Source organism: Podarcis muralis, chromosome 2, assembly GCF_964188315.1.
Source record: "Podarcis muralis chromosome 2, rPodMur119.hap1.1, whole genome shotgun sequence".
Lineage (NCBI taxonomy): Eukaryota > Metazoa > Chordata > Lepidosauria > Squamata > Lacertidae > Podarcis > Podarcis muralis.
Window position 1 is genome coordinate 48,230,152 of NC_135656.1, and position 21,831 is coordinate 48,251,982.

Consider the following 21,831-nt stretch of genomic DNA (forward strand, 5'->3'; position numbering starts at 1 on the left):
AGCGAGTCCCCACACTGCGCTGTGCCAGTTTAGCGCAGCAGGCGGGGACTCGCTGAGCAGGCGGCTCGGTTTGGGGGCGGTTTGGGGGCCGGTTAAACAACCCCTGTGGGCCGCTTGTGGACCATGGGCCTTAGGTTGCCTACCCCTGCTCTAAACGGCTTGGGACCTGTATATATTAAGCAACACCTTCTTCCATACGTTCATCCACATATGCTTTGTCCTCTATTGGACGTGCTACAATGAATTCCGTGAACTGTGTAGCTAGATGGGCAGCTACCAGAGGCGCTCACTCAATTAAAGCAAGTATAGTACTGGTGAAAATGTGCACCTAGTGGATAGAAAAATAACTTGCATAGCAACACAGAACAAGGTACATTTGTCCATAACCCAACAATTTACTTAAATTTAATACATCACAATAGGACAATCTAGTAAAATACACAAAATTCATAGCAACCCACATTGCCAATGTACAATTTTTATAGGGTTAGCATCTTTCTTTATATTAATTTTTTTTAAAGTAAGCTACTGTGTTCCATTTACAATAGCCAAAACGTACCGTCATTTAGGCAGTTTAAAGAGATCTAATTAACACTTTTAAAACTAACTTCATAGACCTTTTGGCACTTAGAAACAAAACAAAAGATTCCATATCATATCAGCTGAAACACAGCACAGTATAAACTGCCCACTGGTAGAAAACAAATAAAGTGTCCTTTCTTCTAAATCACCACAGAGACCAAATATGTACTGATGGAACACTGCCAGCCTCACTCTACTGTGGCTAGTTCTTCTTCAGCCTGTCAATTTTGGAAACATTCTTGAAATTATTTCACAAAACATTGATGGCTTTTTTACCTTGTGTACTTAAAGAAGACACTTATGAAAATCGTACCTCCTTTCTTTACTTTGTTAAATCTTAATACAATTATTTCCCCACTTTCTTCTTGGCAGTGTATAGCCTTTGGTAGCATTACAACTCTATGAATGGGCTATTCTGGCTGGATTTTCATTCTCAGCAACAGAGAGGCAATAGCTTCTTGGATAACAGATGCCATGAAAAAAGAATAAATCATTAAGAAAAGGATACTTGCCAAAGTCTTGTTCACACAAGAGAGTGTTGTTGCATTTGCTTTTGCAAACTTTTGGTCTCTGCAGATTGTGGTACATTTCTACATTATAAATTCCAGCTGCTTCTAGCATCACATATTGTGCTCAAAATTACAACCCCCACCCTCCATAGCGGCCTTTTCTCCCCCATCAGCTCCTGAACTGTATTATTTCAATCAGTTCTTGGCAAAGTAACTAGTGATTGTTTTACGTTTCACTGATTGCAGGCTCCATGCACTACTATTTATTCTGAAAGGCAACTATTGTATCAGTCATTTCCCTCCTGTCTGAAATTATCCTGAGAATCCATAAGGAAATCTGAACAAACTATTGTGGCTTTCAGAAGACTGTAATTATAATAAAGACTCTTAAGCATTTTCAGACTCCTGAAATCTGAAAAAGGAGTAAAATGCTTGTAGCATGATACAAATCTGTTCTGTTTGGAGAGGCTGCACTGGTCATTAGTGGGATTCACTCCCATGGTTGTTTTTAAAGACAAACATTGTTCCCGATAAATATGGCTATCCTTTGCTGTGAAGAGACTTGATCCCAAGTTCAGGGGATCTTGCTAGGATTTCAGGATCAAACTTGAACATGGAGTACTAGCTCTCTCAGGCACTTTTGAATATTCCACTTTGTCTCATCAATGATTCCTTGGAATTACAGGCTGTTCTTACTACACATCCAAGCAAGGAAGGGGGGGAAGGACTTGAGAAAATAAGCCAGACGTGGGTATACAAAATGTCAAAGGCATTTAAGGTGGTCAACAAATAGGACTTTGTCTTGTTCTGTTAACATTTCCCTTTACAAAGACTGGTCTCTGTGTTATGACTGCCTTGTGAAAACTGTGTAAAAGAGCCTCCTTACAGTGACTGCTCCACATGGCAGCTGTAACATGTAGAGTGACTTACCATGTGGGCCACTGCTAGCCCATTAAAATGTCTGGCAGTGGTATGGATGCAATCTATATGTTGAGACATTCCACACACTGCTGTATGAATCAGCTGCCATGAGGATGTTTCAGGCTACGTAGGATAGACTCGAATCTAAAGAAGGATTTGTCATCTGCATTACTTTGTAGTTTTATATTCAGCATGTACAGAAACCAACTGCCATGAACAATAGATTTGTGTTTACTTAATTGGCACTGTGGCAGAACCCTTGGAGTAAGTGAAATACTCCTATAGTAAGGATGTGGGGATAAAAAAAAAAGGATTGTCATAGTCTGGTAAGGCATCTTTCAGTGCATCCTTTGCATTGCAAACTAAAACATAAAGTCATCTGGAGGTAGAGGGTGTCACCTCCACAGGAGATTTCCTTATGGCCCTTCCCTTGCGTAAGAATGCGCAATAGTCTACGCATGCAGAATGGGAGTCAAGGTATTGCTGTTCCATGTGCTGGATGGCCAGGGAAGGCTGTGCCAGGTACCAGGATTATCTCGTCTACTGTTGATGAGGTGTTACACAGTGCTTACTTTTCATCTGTTACTTTTTAAAAAAAACAAAACCTTCATTTCATTTTGCTTTTGCAAGAGTGGCCATGCTACAAATTACAAAAACAACAGTGTGGGAATTAATCATACACAGAAGACAAAACACCATGTTACTATCACCATTGCATTAATATGTGCATAATATCTGTGCGTAAGGCTCAAGCCACGGCAACATTATGGTGTGCTCCTTTTTTTTTTTTGGCAATGGAGTCAAGCAGATCCACAATAGTGATAAACACAACCAACATTTCCATGGACGACCGAAAGGGCTATTAACTGAGCATGCCTGGATAGGAAGGGGGCCTGAGAGCTATAGCTCCTAGATGTGTATCTATCCAGAACCTTTCAAAGACTTGTTTTGTGATTTCTGCGGCAATCTCTTTATTACCTTCACGTCTGGCCATCGTGCAAAGCTTATCAACTATACTCTGTTATTATTCCCTGTGTTTAGGTTCGGAATAATTTTTCCCCAATTTTCTTTTTTACAACTGTAAAAAAAATCCATAGTAAAAATAACTCACTATATGATACATATACCCAAAACGGTCAGATACTTTATATAATAAAAGATGAAAATAGTCACTTTTCATAATAAAAATAACTTCTATTTTTTGCTTATTTTACAATATACTTAATATTCTCTTCTTCACTTAAAAGTAAATAGGTCCTGTTTTTGATAGCACATCTGAGTCGATACAAAGGGGCAAAGAGGTGGATCAGCTGTTTATAAACACTTTGCACAGCCACATTCCACATGCCTCTCTAGCTCTTCTGTGAAGGAGGAGCCATCCACACACTGGAAGCCATATTTCCGCCTTTTGCTCCTGAGGGCAATGCAGCACTGATCATTCCCACAACTGCCATGACATTCCACACGAGGCACTTTGACCAGGGAGACGCATGCAATCGAACCTTGTTGCTTCCGGATGAATTCGCGGATAATCTCTCCTTGGCACTGATTCTCTGCTAGAACAAACAAATACATGTTTTCAGAAATCTTATCATTTGTTTGAACATCCAGAACATGAATCCAAACCACAACCCTATCCTTGGCTTATGCCAAGATCAGATTGCTACAAAGTGCACTTAATACCAGAGTATTTTGAAGATATTCTGGTTCTAGATAGCTATGACAGCAGTTTCCACAATACTACTTTGAATTCCACACATTGTCACGGTAGAAGATGGGATTCTGCATCAAATCACAGCCCAATATGCAGCAAGTCCATTAGCCTTTTCTGGTGGGTAGCGTTGCAGCCATTGGGGCCCCTGCAGTGATCCGGCAGGGGGTGGAGATTGACGCCCCACTTGCTGCCATCTGGGCTGCGTCACTGGGCAGGGCCCCACCCAGGCGTGGCCCTGCTGACCAATCAGCACTGCCGGGAGGCGTAGCCGCAGGTAATTTAAACCGCAGCGTGGCCAGGGAGCGCTCCTCTCTCGTCCTTCGCCGGATCAAGTTGTGGCCTATTTGAACCCATAAACCTAAATACTCGTGTCCATGTGTACATTATCCACCAGTGAACTGTGGGTCTAGATAAAAGTCCCCAACAGAAATCTCAGGTCCATTGCTGTGACGCGGGACATAAGAACCAAGTATCTCATACAGGTAAGCAACGGTACTTGGGGGGTGGGAGGTCTTCTGAACATACCACCCATTTCCGTCCCAGCATAGAAGCTGCTAGCACGGAAGAACCAGAATCATACCCCATCTCATACCCCATCAGTGGGTGGGTTTTGTATCAGTGCCTCTTCCCTTTTTCTGTGCAGGACTATCTTAACTTTAGCTCCTATATTTTAAGAGACCAGATGACTATTTTATTTGGATTAATCATGCACTGAACCATGTGTACTTATTGGCATTATTGGGACTTATCCAACTAGTTCTTTGGGACAGAAGGCATGTAGAAGAGCTATGTTGCTATCTTTTAGCTAGAAAGCTACTACTAGCTGCATGCCGGAGGTTCTTCCTGTTTATTTCCTGGCTACAGTAAATTATTTTCTTCATTAAAATCTTTACCAAATTGCAACAAACTGAGAAAAAGAATTTGCTGATGAACTTGGCAGACCGCCCATCCTAGTCATGAGTTGATAATATGTTTTATTCTCAGTGATTGGACACATGTTTAGGGAGGAGTCATAGATGGTAGTTCACATACTTTCCGTGCAAAAGTTCCCAGATTTAATTCCTAGCATCCCTATTCCAGGTAGGCCTGAGAAAGGCTCCTATCTAAAACCATGGAGAGGTGATGGCAGTCAGAGCTGACCAGGAGCAGATAACCTCTGGCCCTCCAGAGCTCTCAAGAGAGTGATAGCTTGGAGATAACTGCATGCACTGAGTGGCATAGGTTGGCTGGGAGAGATGAGAACACTCCCACAGATTCTTCATGCGTCTGCCATTTGATCATATGTTCATACATTTAAATGTATGAAAGAAACGGATGTTTCTTTGGTGCTAAGTGGACCCTAGAAAGCAAGTTGCTATCAATCGAACCCACCCAAGATGTGTTTCATCTTTTTTTAAAGTTTGCCATCTCACTATGTGAAATACAGTATTAACATGGTAATTGACTCTGGAATAGAAAAAAAATCTGCAGAACTCTTTTCACTTATACTCATGTGTTAATGAACAAAACAGGTAAAGGCAAAGCACACAGCACACAAGTTGCAATTATACCAACCTCTATCACAGCGCTCTCCACTGTAATTTGGATCACATTCACAAGAGGGCTCCCCATGTGCTGAGATCTTACACTGCCCATGGATACATTTCAGACCTCTACAGGAGTTGGAGGAATCGTTCTTTCTGTCGCAATACATGCCCATGTAACCTTCTACACACTTACATGTGTAAGCAGAGGTGGTGGCTATGCATTTACCATGGAGGCATCTTGGAGAAAAGAAGAAAAAGAGAGAAAGCTAATTTGTGTCTACCACAAGCTGAACAAAGAGCTTCCAGAAATGGAATGAAACTGTAGTTGATTTTTATGAATGGTTTAATTGTAAGTTTTGATGTTTTATTCTGTGGTGCTTTTCTATATAGAAACTGCTTTGGGATCAGATGGTGAAAAGTGGTGCATAAAAGCCTCAGATAAATGCTGTACAATAAATGTCAACATCCCCAAAGTGTAGATTCTGTGGCTTACAGATGAGGCTTGATATCACAAATGAGTTGTTGGCATTATTTTTTTAAACTTATTGGATTTTTCATGGAAAGGATTAATCCAGATTAAATGGAAAAAATGTGAGCTGACATTGTGAGCTGGTTGCGAAAAACATGCATGTATGAGTAGCACTTAGTCCACAGCAAGCACAAGGAGATACTATGGAGATTTAGAAACCAGAAAGAACGGTAGTTGTTTTTGTGACTCATATTTTAAATCCACAGTTCTAAATATACATATGAGAAATAATCTGAAATTTAACTCGCTCTCCATAAAACATACCATTGTGGGGTGGGAGGGGGAGACAGGCGCAGGCTCCCACACATTTTCTCAGCATGTTTGTTGACTGGTGCATAAATATCCCATTCCCCCTGCCCTGTTTTCCATTCAACACAGAGGGAAACTTAGGTTACTTCCAGGCAACCTATTTATCAATCATTTTCCCTAGTTTGTATGCATTGTCTAGAGACCAGACAATGTCAGATATTTATTCAGCATTCATTCTGATTTTTACATGAGAGGAAAATGTTTTCTTAGTGCATCTCCCTGTTCCTTTCCTTATTGCAAAAAAATCCTATTTTAGGAGGTTTGTTGTGAAATAGTGCTAAATCAACTTTAATTAAGCAAACTTGATTTGCTTGTATGTGATTGAATCCCACCTGAAAATAGCAACAGTCTGGAAGCACCCTTACTTGCTGTTGTGGCAGGGATCTTTAACTTCTTGGTCACAGAGTGATCCAGTCCAGCCTGGATGACACTCGCAGACAACACTTGTCTTCTCAAGAGAGCGACAGATGCCATGTTTGCAAATGTTACAGGACTTGCAACCAGGAAGGACCCCTACTGACTGATGTGGTAGATCTTTGAAATCTTGCAGTTCATTATTAATGCGGACATCATGAATGCACCCATGGAAACCGCTGGTTGTCCTCTCTGTGCCCTGCCGCAGCGAAGACAGCCCCGTGGATGTAGGGATGCCTGCAAGGAACATAGCAAAACACTTTAGGGAATACTTCAGCATCTTCAAGGTATTCTGGGAAATATGTGTCAATGAAATGGGATGGTCACACTGGGGAATTAGGTAAGTGAATAGTAGTAGTTCGCAATGTACACCCCTTTACACCCCTCCTGTTCCATCATTTCTTAAGCATGATTGTTTGGTATCTTATTCCAAAGTATAAGTCATACTGGATTTTCAAATATACATAAATACCTTATGTACAAACAAAACAAATTACAATGGTTAAACTAATAGGTTTGGACACTGTGGCCCAGGTTCAAAACAGTGCTCAGCTCAGCTTGTGGAGCTCCCTCCCAAGAGAGATTAGACAAATACCCCCAGGAACAGATTTTTGCATTTATTTGTTTCTTTAAAAAAAAAAAAAAAAGTAAATGAAGCTGCCAGTTGGGGTGAAAGTTTGATTGGGATAGGGACTGTGGCACAAAAAATGAGTTTTAACCCTTTTGCCTCTGCCATTTTCCAAATCTGAATTGTCCCCCTGGAACTATACTTTTCCTTATGGGAAAAATACCTGTTCTGGCAAGGTAATTTGAACTGGAAAAATAATTTCCCCCACCACTTCAGCCCTACAGTTGCATCTATCATTTATAAAAATATATATGCAATTGTGGCTCTTCCATTGTTATATTTGGTTTGATTCTCAGTAACAGTCAAAAACTGAACTTACCTCCAATGTAGAGTGGAGTATCTTCGTCAACTATAGGCTGTTTCTGCATTTTGCCAAGACTCTTGGGAGCTCCTTTATCCACAACCAAATTCAGTGTTTGGTTCAACATTACCAACTCCACACTGTGAAACTGCCCATCATTTACTGTTTCCACACTGAAAGAGTGAGGGGGGGGGGGAGAGAAAAAAAGGGGAAATTAGGAGGTTAACTATAATATTCAGGCTTCTACTATAGTCGGAGAAGAAATATGATTCAGTACACATTTAAAGCTGAATCTATCAAATTTGCACTTTCCAAAACAATGCAAACTGAGGCACAGTGATCCTCTAACAATCTCCCGCTGTGCTCCGGAGGCTTCGGGTGGCTATCCCTGAAGCCATGGAGCCTGCATTCGCTCCATAAGACGCACACACATTTCCCCTTACTTTTTTGGAGGGGAAAAGTGCATCTTATAGAGCAAAAAATATGGTATCAAGAAAATGACATGGGGAGGGCTAAACTATTACAATGGGCCAATCCAATCCCTACCCCACTGCTAATATCTTGTTTAAAAACTGTGAGAAGTTCTTAGCAAGGAACTGCACCCGACTTACACCCTTTGTTATTGAGAATCATGGTGACCATGTTTTTCATGTTCTATTCTGTAACCAGGATTAGAAACCTAAGCTAACATACGAACACAATTATCGTATGAACACACAATTATCTTAATGGTACTGATTCCTGATTACGTGTGTAGAGTAGCCAGGAACTAGCTACTTGGTCTGGAGTAAGAGAGTGCAGCACTAGAGCTGACTGGATTTGGGAGAATAGTCTAAGCCATGCATAGGCAAACTCGGCCCTCCAGATGTTTTGGGACTACAACTCCCATCATCCCTGACCACTGGTCCTGTTAGCTAGGGATGATGGGAGTTGTAGTCCCAAAACACCTGGAGGGCTGAGTTTGCCTATGCCTGATCTAAGCCATGTGGTGATGGTAATGGCAGCACTTATGAAAGCTTACTGTAAAGCTTGCCAGAGAGAAATGGACTCCAGCTGAAACCTCAGCGGGATGTGCTGATAGTTCTGATGTGATAGGGTGAAAAATAACATTTGATTCTTCTCACTGGGGCTATTACATAGGCCAGGTCAGGAGAATACCCGTTGACTCTCAAAACATGTTGGGCTTCACACGCACAACTATTGCATGAGCATATGAACCGGCTGGTATTGTCAGGTGTGTGAACTGGGACTTCCATGTGGTGGTATAAACACAGCCACTCAAATTCTTGTGATGGGAGGAGCTGCTTATGCTGAGGCAGCATAATTAATGACCTTTGAACTTTTGAAGTAGAATCGATGTATACAGCAACAGTCTCCCTTCTCCCAACTCAGCCCTCTTATCTGAAGAAGTCAAAACCACAGTCATTTGTCAGAAGATAACACTACAGTATTTAGCACTGCTGGTTTTTATTTCTGGCCAGAGTGCACAGACATAAATCACTGGGTCCTCTGCAGCATATGGCCTTTTGAGATTAAGTTTTAAATGCTCTGATTAACAGGATTATATAGAGGCCCATATGTCTTGGTGGAGCACAAAAGAAAGTTTGAATTTTACTTGAATAAAATGGAAGAATATTTCAACATTATTAAAAATTCTAATTTTTAAATAGTTTTCCATTTCAAAAATCTTTTTAGCCCTCATTGGGCTCATATTTCTAAATTTTAGTAACAGAATTCTGACAAGATGAAAAGTCCCTTTCCCTTGCTTCAGTTGCCTCCAGTGTGTCCTGTCTTTAATTAGACTTTAAGTCTGTCGTCATAGCCAGTCTTTTTTTTTTTTAAAATATTTGTAATGTCTGTCTAGCAATTTAATGAATGAGGACATCATAACCAATAATAAAAATGTTTTCACCCAAAACTTGTAACAATCAGAAATCTAGGACCCGGTCTAGAAGTCCAAACTGACCTGGATGCCCCGACTATAAAAACTACACAAATGGGGACACGGGTGGCGCTGTGGTCTAGACCACAGCCTCTTGGGCTTCCTGATCGCAAGGTTGGCAGTTTGAATCAGGCTAAGCTCCTGTTGCTCTGTCCTACCTCATCCCAACCTAGCAGTTCCAAAGCATACCAGTGCAAGTAGATAAATAGGTACCATTGCACCTGGAAGGTAAACGGCCTTTCCATGTGCTTTGGCTTTTGACACGGTGCTCCATTGCACCAGAAGTGATTTAGCCATGCTGGCCACATGACCCAGAAAGCTGTCTGTAGACAAACGCCAGGTCCCTCGGCCTGAAAGCAGAGATCAGTGCCGCACCCCAAAGTCACCTTTGACTGGACCGTTCAGAGGTCCTTTACCGTTACCATTTACACAAATTAAGCTGTTGGGGTAACCCAGTCAGATGGGTGGGGTACAAATTATTATTATTATTATTATTATTATTATTATTATTATTATTATTGCTGAAAATGTGGTAATACATAACATGTATTTGAAGGCAAAGCATTTTACTTCTCATCATCCTTCAGTGTGGATTAAACAACGGACTGCTCCTCATTTTACTGTTTACCACTATTCTGAAGTACACACTTCATCAAATAAAGAAATATGCTGCATTTAAAAAGGAAATGATCAGCTATTTCTGACTCAAGGGTCAGCAGTAGCTATTCTGAAGTGCATAGCTTTTACTGCTATTGCCACTATTACCAAATCATTCTATAAATGATTTTTGATATTGTAGAGGTAACAAAACATTCAACCACCACAAGTGATGGATGATGCCTATCCACCAGAGAGACACTGACCATTACAAACATGCAGGAAACTATTAGTGTGAATGTATCATAGCTGCAATCATGGCCTCTGTCCATAGCTTTAACATTACCAGGCAGTAGCACCTGCCTGCCACATGGAAAACGGTTTCTTTTAAACTGAGAAAGTGAGATTCAAAAGCAATTTGTGATGAAGCATTGTGGTGGTCTGCCATTCGATGTGAAATAGCATTTACTTAAACTTTATTGAAAAAGAGTGGACGAAAAGGGCATGATCCAGTCCAAGTTAAGCATGTAATCTCCATTGCATTCAATGGGAAAGCTAAATGTATGATCAAGCCTATGCGATATAAACCAATGGGACATATAAATGGGACTCTGGTTGGATTGTGCCCCAGAGTTTTAAAGCTGATAATGTATAATTAAAGACCATCCTACTAATGCTCCAAGGAGCACTTGAAAAATTGCATTTTGTTAAATACAATTGCTGTACCCTCAAAAAGACAACTCTGGATTCCAAGAAAGGATTCCCTTTCAAGATGATAAGTGCTTATGTGAATGTTTCTTCCTAGAGAGCCTGGCTTGCTGCTGCTATAGGGGAGTCAACAATCGTCTGAGGCAGTTGGAGACAGTGGCTTGGCGAGAGATGAAGGGAAGAAAGCCACAGACACTGAACAGTGCATCACAGTTGGGCCAACAGTGCACACTGACTGTGCCTTGAAGGGAGAAGAGGGCTATTGCCTATGGTTACAGGGTTTTGTGAAAATGGGAGGTCAGTTGTCAACCAGGTGGTTTTCAGACCATTCTCTCAAAACAGTGCATTATGTCAAGGATTTATTTGCACTACATTGCTCTTCCTCTTCAGTTGTGCAACTACCCGAATAAGGCAAATAATTTGTTGAATTAGCTACCAAACTGATGAAGTCAATATCTAGCATAAATCAGAATACTGTCAATGCTAGTGTATGCATTGTCTTCAGACAGATACAGTCAGTGAAAACTATGTTGACATAGGTGATTTTGTCAAGTACACAGTCTTGGGAAATGAAGTTGCATAGTATGCAATTAAGGTGCAGTCTAACATTTGACTTCTAGGTGGCAGTAGAGCATTACTGAAAGGCAATTTCAGGCAAAGGGTGATGGTGACTTTCATATTTACACAGTGAACTACCCGATCATCTCAAATCAAAATGTAAACAGCTTGGCAGAAAAATTGAGCTGGGGCAGGATAAAGTACCACGGAACTTAAAGCTTTCTAGGAACTGAGAAGAATGAAACTGAGCTGTACAATTGTCAAAGGAAAAATGTAATAAGATCTGAACATCTGTAAATGATCTAGGATTGCAAACACATCTAGCACTTTTTCAAGGATTATTTTGATAAGAAATTAAATAAGAAATAGCAATGTGTGTATGTGCGTGTGAGAGAGAGAAAGAGGGGGAATTTAAAATAGGAATTGGATCAGCACCAACTTTGTGTTTGGATTCATAAAGCCAAAGCTTGTCTTAGCAACTTTCTGCCAACCAATTAGAAACAGTCCTCAAGTTTTTACTTTGGGCTAAGTTCCAGTAAAACTATTAAAATGCTGTACAATAAGTGGAATCTGCCTTGTTTGAAACCATTCTTCTGGAATTCACAATATATGCTTAAAAAAACCTCATTGAAATATAAACACACTTCAAAATAGTTGCATTAGATTTGCCTTTTTAAAGGATGTTGTTCTATCTGCCTATAAAATGACCCCCCTCCAACACGCACACACACACAAACAAAATGTATGGAAAGTAGCTGACATCAGCAGTTATCACATCCAGCGACCCGATTCCAGTTTTCAGGGAGGTATTGTATTAAACTGATGTGTCAAAACAAATTTGTGATTCATCGACATTTTCATGGAAGAACAGAACTGGGTAACCAGGACTATGATAGAATGAGGGTCGAATTATTTATTATTGTTATTGGTTTATTCGCACACATATTTCACCCTTCCTTTGTTGTGGACTGATATCCACAACAGGAATTTCTTAAAACAGATACAGTATTCAGAAAGAAGCAGAGACTCTGCTCCCTGGAACCCAAGTTGAGAACTGAAAGCTGAATGGAATAAATCTATGCTCAAGGTCAGGTTTGTTGGTGTATTCTCATGTAGCCCCCAGAACAATACCCAGTAGGCAATGTGGCCTTCGGGCTGAAAAAGGTTCCCCATCCTTGTTAGTATCTTTCAATAAAGTGCACCAGACAAGCAATAAACATGGTCTGGAACAACATGACGTCAACATGCAATGAACATACTATTGTCTCCCTTACAAACATAAACATTAGTTTCCCTCTGTTGTCTCCTAAACCCAGCAATTATTTTCCTGACTAGAGTTTGCTAGGATTCTTAGTCTGAGCTAACTTGCAATAAATAACTATAATGCTTAATAATAATAATAATAATAATAATAATAATAATTTATTATTTGTACCCCACCCATCTGGCTGGGTTTCCCCAGCCACTGTGGGCGGCTTCCACAAAGACCAAAAATACACTAAGATGTCACACATTAAAAACTTCCCTGAACAGGGCTGCCTTCAGATGTCGTCCTGAATGTCAGGTAGTTGTTTATCTCTTTGACATCTGATGGGAGGGCGTTCCACAGGGCGGGCGCCACTACTGAGAAGGCCCTCTGCTCTGGACCACAGCGTCCGGGCAGAACGATGGGGGTGGAGACGCTCCTTCAGGTATACTGGGCCGAGGCTGTTTAGGGCTTTAAAGGTCAACACCAACACTTTGAATTATGCTCGGAAACGTACTGGGAGCCAATGTAGGTCTTTCAAGACCGGTATTATATGGTCTCGGCAGCCACCCCCAGTCACCAGTCTATACTCTTCAATTGATGCAGTGGTCAGTTACTTGGTTAAAAAAAAGAAAGAAAACCCCTCAAATTATATATGATGCTTAGTCAGTTTTTCATATGGTATTGCTCCCCACCCCAGGCAAAAAAAGGAGTGGGGGAAATTTTGAGAAGAAAAAGCGAGAGAGATAAGCACTCCTTCTTCCCATTTGAATGTCTGACATAAACTTCAGCAAAGAACCATAAACCTCAGGGACAGCTTTCACATGATTAAATGTCACATGTAATTTGACCCATAGGGAACAGCTATTTGGTAACAGCTTCTGTTACCAAATATAAGGCAAGAATGACATTCCTATATAATATTTGCAAGAAACTATTTCCAGCATTTTTACATTCAGGATTGAAATAGGCGTAAGTGGCTAGGACTTAAATTTGTTTGCATAGTACAGATCAATACAGAAATAATGATTAAGACTAAAGGGGAAAAATGTAAATGTATTCAAAAGGAAGTTTTTAATCCAGAAGTGGTTTATAATAACTTTTTCTTCTTCTGAAAAGACATGCACCTGCTTTATTCACTTGGAGATACTCTGTTGACAGTGATTAGTGCCGGATATAATTAAAAATGTTCCCAGCTTTGAATGGAAAGCAGAAAAATGAAGATATTTAGCTGAAACTGGAAGCTGGGGGGAAAAAATCACTCTGCTGTCTCTTTAGAAACCAGATAGCTAGCCAGGAAATGAAATTGCTTTCCCTTTATTAGTTGGGTGGCAACATGCTGCCCAAGGTTCAACATTTCCAGTAGAGCTAAAAGAAATCAAGCAAATAAAAAGGATTTCTCAGTTACTTGCATGGAGATCTAGAGGGCAATGTATGTCTCAAAAATCTAATGCATCCCAAAAAATTATATGCAAGAACGCTCACATTTTAGCAGCATGCATGTCTGTTTAAGCATACCTTAAATAATGTATTACACAATATCTGTACAGAATAATATGATCTGGAGGGATACCCATTCTAATCTGTTATGTGGTTATATTTTTGCAGGATAATGCTGCAGGGATGAAAGGGGTTAAATCTCATCTCCCTGTGTACTACAGTCCTAAACCAGATCACAGCTGCTTTTGTTAAACAAACAGAATGTCCAGTTAAATCATGTGCTTAATATAATGTGTAGTTATCATTTTAATACTTCCATCCCTTTCTCCAATTCAAATAAATAATCAAGCTACTTAGAAAGGAAAGAGAAATATAATATAAACCCCAAATCAATACATTAAAAGTAGCATTCATAAACAGAATCAGCGGAGCAAGCACTGCATTTATTTATACATCTATTTAAGTATTCCTGAAGAGTGCAGCTTGAAATGCATACGATTTGCTTTGTTGATAGTTTAACTGATTTGTTATTTCTTGTACCTGAGTGTATGTTTCATCTAATTTGCATATCTCAAATGAAAACACTTTCCCTCAGGACTTTCATCCAAGGAGGAATCCCCAAATTTGTTCCAGTGAATTTTCAGTACCCGCTCTATGTTTCATATGAGATGAAATGAGATGAGAGATCTAGGAACGGGTTATCATTCTGCAAACCCATAAAACATTTTGAGCTCCCAGTGGAGTAGCAGCAAGCAAATAACCTTCACAGGCTGCCAACTGGTCTTTTATTAAAGTATTTGTTTTTGCATTTTATTTTATTATTGATTGCATTTACTTGCTGCTTACTGCATAAAATGCAACTTAACAATTGCCTTAACCAAGAAGCTACTAACTTTTTGGCCAGAGAGTCACATTCAAGTTTGTTCAGTCCTCTGATATTCACATGCCAGCAGTGAACATAGCCAAAGTAGCCACTGAACACAACTTCTTCTTCTTGAACATGCTCACTGCATTCACCACACATACAGACCGTATCCCCCCCACCTTACATACACATACACCCAGCATGCATGCACATCCAGCACCTCTCCCTTTTCACCTGCTCTGAAAGTGAACAGCCAGAGAGAGGGTTCTTGACAGGTTACTTCAAATGGTGGGGTTGTTTTTTTTTGGGGGGGGTAGGTCTGATCCAGCCTGCAGGTTGCAGGGTCCCCAGCCCTATGTTAAGAAAATAATAATAATAATAATAATAATAATAATAATAATTTATTATTTGTACCCCGCCCATCTGGCTGGGTTTCCCCAGCCACTCTGGGCGGCTTCCATAGAAACCAAAAATACACTAAAATATCACAGATTAAAAACTTCCCTGAACAGGGCTGCCTTAAGATGGCTTCTGAATGTCAGGTAGTTATTTATCGCTTTGACATCTGATGGGAGGGCGTTCCACAGGGCGGGCGCCACTACCGAGAAGGCCCTCTGCCTGGTTCCCTGTAACTTGGCCTCTCGCAGTGAGGGAACCGCCAGAAGGGCCTCAGAGCTGGACCTCAGCGTCCGGGCAGAACGATGGGGGAGGAGACGCTCCTTCAGATATACTGGACCGAGGCCGTTTAGGGCTTTAAAGGTCAGCACCAGCACTTTGAATTGTGCTCGGAAACTTACTGGGAGCCAATGTAGGTCTTTCAAGACCGGTGTTATGTGGTCTCGGCGGCTGCCCCCAGTCACCAGTCTAGCTGCCGCATTCTGGATTAGTTGTAGTTTCCGAGTCACGTTCAAAGGTAGCCCCACGTAGAGCGCATTGCAGTAGTTCAAGCGGGAGATAACTAGAGCATGCACCACTCTGGTGAGACAGTCCGCGGGCAGATAGGGTCTCAGCCTGCGTACCAGGTGGAGTTGGTAGACAGCTGCCCTGGATACAGAATTGGCCTGCACCTCCATGGACAGCTGTGAGTCCAAAATGACTCCCAGGCTGTGCACCTGGTCCTTCAGGGGCACAGTTACCCTATTCAGAACCAGGGAGTCCTCCACACCAGCCCGCCTCCCCCCAAAACAGTACTTCTGTCTTGTCAGGATTCAACTTCAATCCATTAGCCGCCATCCATCCTCTAACCGCCTCCAGGCACTCACACAGGACCTTCACCGCCTTCACTGGTTCTGATTTTAAAGAGAGGTAGAGCTGGGTATCATCTGCATATTGATGGACACCCAGTCCAAACCCCCTGATGATCTCTCCCAGCGGCTTCATATAGATGTTAAAAAGCATGGGGGAGAGGACGGAACCCTGAGGCACCCCACAAGTGAGGGCCCAGGGGTCTGAACACTCATCCCCCACCACCACTTTCTGAACACGACCCAGGAGGAAGGAGCGAAACCACTGTATAACAGTGCCCCCAGCTCCCAGCCCCTCTAGACGGTCCAGAAGGATGTTATGGTCAATTGTATCAAAGGCCGCTGAGAGATCCAGCAGAACTAGGAAACAACTCTCACCTTTGTCCCTAGCTCGCCGGAGATCATCAACCAGCGCGACCAAGGCAGTTTCAGTCCCATGATGAGGCCTGAATTGGAAGGGATCCAAATGGTCCGCATCCTCCAGGCGTGCCTGGAGTTGTTCAGCAACCACGCGCTCAATCACCTTGCCCAAGAATGGAAGATTTGAGACTGGGCGATAGTTTGCCATACTGGCCGGGTCTAAAGATGTTTTTTTAAGAAGCGGTTTAATGACCGCCTCTTTCAGCGAATCTGGGAATGTTCCCTCACAGAGGGAAGCATTCACCACCCCGCAGAGACCATCGCCCAGCCCTTCCCGGCTTGCTTTTATTAGCCAGGATGGGCAAGGATCAAGGAGACAGGTGGTTGGTTTCACGCGTCCAAGCAGCCTGTCCACATCCTCGGGGGTAACGGATTGAAATTGATTCCATGCAACTTGACCAGACAGAGCTCTAGCACTCTCCTGCCCCAGCCCTGCTCCCATGGTGGTGTCTAGCTCCTTCTGAATATGAGTGATTTTATCTGCAAAAAAACTTTGCAAAATCATTGCAGGAGATCTTGGGGTCTTTACAAGGCCCCGGTGGTAAAGGTGGTTCCGTTAAATTGTGAACCACCTGAAAGAGTCTCCTGCTACTATTTTCTACAGATGCAATAGAGGCGGTGAAGAAAGTCTTCTTCGCCATCGCTATCGCCACTTGGTAGGCTCGACGATGAGCTCTAACCTGTGTCCGGTCAGATTCGGAGTGAGTTTTCTGCCACCGACGCTCTAGCCGTCTCAGCGATTGTTTCATCGCCCTCAGCTCCAAAGAAAACCACAGGGCTGTCTGGGCTCCATGCAATCGGAGAGGGCGCTTCGGAGCCAGACAGTTGATAGCTCTGGTTAACTCCGCATTCCAGCAGGCCACCAGGGAATCAGCTGAAAGGCCATCAACATGGGATAAAGCATCCCCTACCACTCTCTGGAAACCATTTGGATCCATTAAGTGGCGGGGCGGACCATCCGAATTGGTCCCACCTCCCTGCAGAGGGGAAGGGTCGCGGAGAAGTCCAGTTGCACCAGGAAGTGATCTGACCATGGCACTTCTTTTGTTTCACTTTTACTTAGTGTCAGATCACCCACGTCACTAGAGATGAACACCAGGTCTAAGGCATGTCCATGACTATGAGTTCGGCAAAACTTATTCAGGGACAGCCCCATGGAGGCCATGCTTTCCACGAAGTCCTGAGCAGCCCCTTGTAAGGTCGTGTCGGCATGGATGTTAAAATCCCCTAGGACAACCAAACTAGGTGTCTCCAGGATAAAATCCGCCACGACCTGAAGCAGCTCAGACAGGGAATCCTTGGTGCAGCGGGGAGGTCGGTAAATCAAAAGGAATCCTGTACTGCCCCTATTGCCCAACTTCCAGAACATGCACTCAGAAAACTGGATCTTCCCAGTAGGACGCCTGGTGCAAGCTAGTGACTTCCTAAAAATCACTGCAACCCCCCCTCCCCGCCCACATGACCTGGGTTGCTGTGCGTAAGAGAAACCTGGTGGGCAAGCAGCGGCAAGGACAGGCCCATCTGCGTCCTCCAACCAGGTCTCTGTCACACATGCCAGGTCAAATCCTCCATCCACAATCAGGTCGTAGATGGCAGTGGTTTTATTCATCATTGACCTGGCATTACACAGCAACACCTTCAGGTCATGTGGGTTTCCCCTGTTGATTCCAGTATCCATCCGGTCAAGGCCAGACCCAGAGGCAGGGATAGTCTTCAAACAACAACTAAACCTGCCTCCTCGGTAATGACATGGTCTGGTCTTAGTGTAACTCCACCTCCTGCCCATGATCACCGAGATCGGATGTCCCAGTGCTTCCCCCCCTGTGGAACTTGTCCCAGCCATCGTGTTGGCTGGGGCCCCACTCCCAGGCAGCCCTGATCCTGCCCCTTAAAAACAAAACACAAACTATACAGAACCAATAAAACAACAACAAAAACAAAAAAGGAACAGAACAATTATACTAAAATTAATCCCCAACCAAATATCCATCCCATCCACCCACCCCCAACAAAGGAAAAAAGGGAAAAAAGAAATAAAAATTTAAATTGCCACCGACTGCTTGAGGACATTTTAAAGCACATTAACCACCTGGAACAGGGAAGCAATGGCAGAACACTTCCCACACTTCCCCAAAAGTTTGTTCCAAATAAGGGCCTGGGCCACGCCCCCTGTGCCAGTTGGAAAGGCCCTGGAAGGGAGCAGGCCCTGCAGTCCTCACCACAGCCAATGGTCCGAATATAGATACAGTTATATGAAATGAAAGTGTTAAAAGTATAGCACTGGAGTACCATAGACAATGGATGAAAACTACTGCTGTATAAGAAACCATACATATGAGCCACAAAGCTGGCATCGTGCATCGTGGGGAATTTTTGTTGTTGGCGATGCCATGTAGATCATGACAATCTGAAACCAAAAATGGAGCTTTGGATAGACATTATTACCATTGATCTTCACTGTGTGGTCTCTCTCTGCATTTTTGAAAGGAGGCACTACCAATCTTATTTGCTAAACGTGAGAATTAGATTTAGTTGCTATTTAAAATGCACTTATCTTTGTTTTGCTTTTTGATGAATCTCTCTTCTGCTATTACTAGGAATCAGTATATTTGGCACAATTCACTTCTTCAGAGATAATGTGTGCCCATCATTATTTTATTAATGCATTGTATTATTCTCACTATACATTTTATACTTTTTTTTTTTGGTACACTGCTCTGATACTTTACATTGTGGGTGATTTATATAAATGTTAGAGCCACCAGCTTTGCCCTGCTGGCTTTCAGTTTCAGCCAGTGCAGAATGCAGCAGCCAGACTATTAAGTGGACCACACTATTGTGAACTCCAATGTAAACATTTTCACTGCTTCTCTATTTCCAGGGTCAATTCAAAGTGCAGGTTTTGGTCTTTAAACCCACAAAAGGTATTGGTAGAGGGTTATCCGAAGGACTGCCTTCCCACATGGACCTGCCCATCTATTTGTTTCAGAGATTCTTCTTGAGGTTTGTCTACTCTTGTGGGTAAACTGGGTTGCTACCACAGAGAAGACTTTTTTCATTGGTGATGCTCAAATTACAGAACTCTTTCTCCCCTAGACGTGTTCACTTGGTGCTTTTTTTACTGTCTTTTATGCACAAGTAAAAAACATATCCTCTTCCTTTATCCCTTAAATGAACTTCAATGGCACTGAAGGTCCTTTTATACCATTTTCATTTGGGCTCCTTATTTATTTATTAAAATTATATCCTGCCCTTCTTCCCAAAGGAGTTCAGCTCTATTTTATCTCCTGCTTTTGTTTCCAGTTTCTTCTTGTTGTTTTTATTGTATTTTAGTGCTGCCTTGAGGCCATTTGGCAAGAATCGGTAGGGAGAGCCTACAAACAAACAATGTAAGTGTGATATGACAGAGAGAAATATGATGGTTTCTTATGACTGCACCTGTATAGTAGGAAAAGTCAAAGCTGCTGAATTTCTGGTCATGATGTAGGGCACATGAGCCATGCTAGGAAAAAAGAAAGAATGATAGCCCTGTTCCATGCAACTGTCTCCTCTGCATATAGTAGGAAAACCAGTTATGTGAAAATGATCAGATTAGTAGCCTGCTTCTGACCTTGGTTGAACAGTGCATCATTCTGCTCTAATTTTAACTGCAGAAAATGCAGTGGCTGAAAATTTAAAACTATCACTAAAGCTTTTTAATACTTACCATAAACAAACTCTCATGGGGAATGGTAAATGGAGTCATTTGTCAGCTGAATTACATTACTTTAAATTGACAATGGATATTTTCCTAAAAGATATAGGCTGTAAAGTTCCATTTTAAGATGCTTAGCATTCCAGTTACAGTACAGAACAAAACTGTCTAGTGGAGAAAAATAAATGAATATGAAATTCTGTCCTGCAAATGTCAGATGGAATCACAATTGTTATCCTAACTAAAATTCTTACAAAACATAAAGCAATAAGCAGAGTGCTAAGGAAAAAGAATCTGGTCTACAAATGCAAATTTATTTATTTTTAAATGAAGGAATAAGAGCCCCCTTTTTTAAAAAAGCCTTATATATAAATTGGGAAAATATCAACACAGGCAGTGTCTTTTGAAAATGTTTGTAATAAAATATTTGCATGTTTTAAAAATCCTAGCTTTAAAATTTCTACCAACTACCCCATATCCCTAGGATGTTTTTTTCTGATAAAACAGCTCAGGTTTGATTGAAATGTTTTCTTTAGTTAATTTCCTTCTCTTTCAAAGTTAGCGATAAATGGCAATATACTTTATGTAATCTCCACTAAAATATATTTACTGACTTCTACCTGACATTATGTTGAGTGCCCAGGAAAACATTAATGCAAACTTTGACATTTCCACTCCAAGTTATAAGGCTGAGGAAATCTGAAATGAATCCCCAAAGAATCTCAGATATTCCACATTGCTTCTGAGCAAACATGAATCAGCAAAAACCAAAGATGGATTCTTTCTATTGTGCACATTATAAAAGGCAGCTGCTGAACACATAGTGCACATACTGAACAATCACAATTCATTCTCATTTGACATCACCCTGTATGCTTAAAGTAGAAAACCATCAGATCGAACTGCTGTGAATATAGCAGAGCTATATGAATGAACATAGTTCTTCCTGGTATTAAGTAAAGAAGAACGATATAATTGTATCTGTGATACAGAGGTGCTGGGTTCAAGACACACTCCTCTAACCCTAGATGCTGGCTATGGAAAAGCACAAATCAAATATTTGAAGATACCCTTTTCCTTGGCCAACCTGTTTATGAAAGTAGAAAGAAATAGCCCCAGCTAATGAAGCATGTTGAGGGCACACTTGTTCCAAGGCCCTAATATTGATTTCTGAAACTGATCCTAAATGCCCAGGGCCAAGGAGCTCAGTTAAAACACTAGTTACAGCTGTGAAAGTGATCTGGTCATATAAAAGCTAGTTTCCATATATGGCATGTTCCACTGGTGGGGACTAACATGTAGGCCAGTTTCTATTCTACAGTGAAAGAAGCAATACCTGAAAAAAATGTGCTAGAATGATCTGTAGCTTCACCCTGTTCAACATGTTCTAAAGTAAACAATGACATAAATCAGATTCTGGGGTTGGTTTCTTTCTGGAAACTGTGTAGAGGGGAAATTGGCTAAAAGAAGTTTAAGCAGTGACGGCTTGTTATGAAGTTCTTGCAACACCAGCAATCTTGAAAAGAACCTTCCACAAACCCTACTACATATTTTAAATTGGTGCACATTGGGCAAGTTATAAAAACATTTTCTCACTTCCCCCCTTTTCTTTTTAAATTCAGGTTCTCTTTGTAGCTGGTGCCAATATGCTGGCATGGATGTACTTCTCTGACCCCATAGAGCA

The 21,831-nt window shown here is 41.6% G+C and overlaps 1 protein-coding gene across 2 annotated transcripts in view; it reads right to left on the reverse strand.

Moving 5' to 3' along the window:
• Window positions 1-371: 371 nt before the first annotated feature.
• Window positions 372-21,831, reverse strand: part of SLIT3 (slit guidance ligand 3) — a 403,257-nt gene continuing 381,797 nt past the window's right edge. The window contains exons 33-36 of one of the 2 annotated variants that reach the window (XM_028717493.2): window positions 7,452-7,606; window positions 6,456-6,741; window positions 5,281-5,489; window positions 372-3,565 (exon numbers count right to left, since the gene is read on the reverse strand). In XM_028717493.2, coding sequence (XP_028573326.2) covers window positions 3,327-3,565; window positions 5,281-5,489; window positions 6,456-6,741; window positions 7,452-7,606 — 889 coding nt within the window. In that variant the 3' untranslated portion in view covers window positions 372-3,326. Of the gene's footprint in view, window positions 3,569-5,280; window positions 5,490-6,455; window positions 6,742-7,451; window positions 7,607-21,831 lie in introns of both variants that reach the window. The other variant, XM_028717492.2, reaches the window with a different exon arrangement.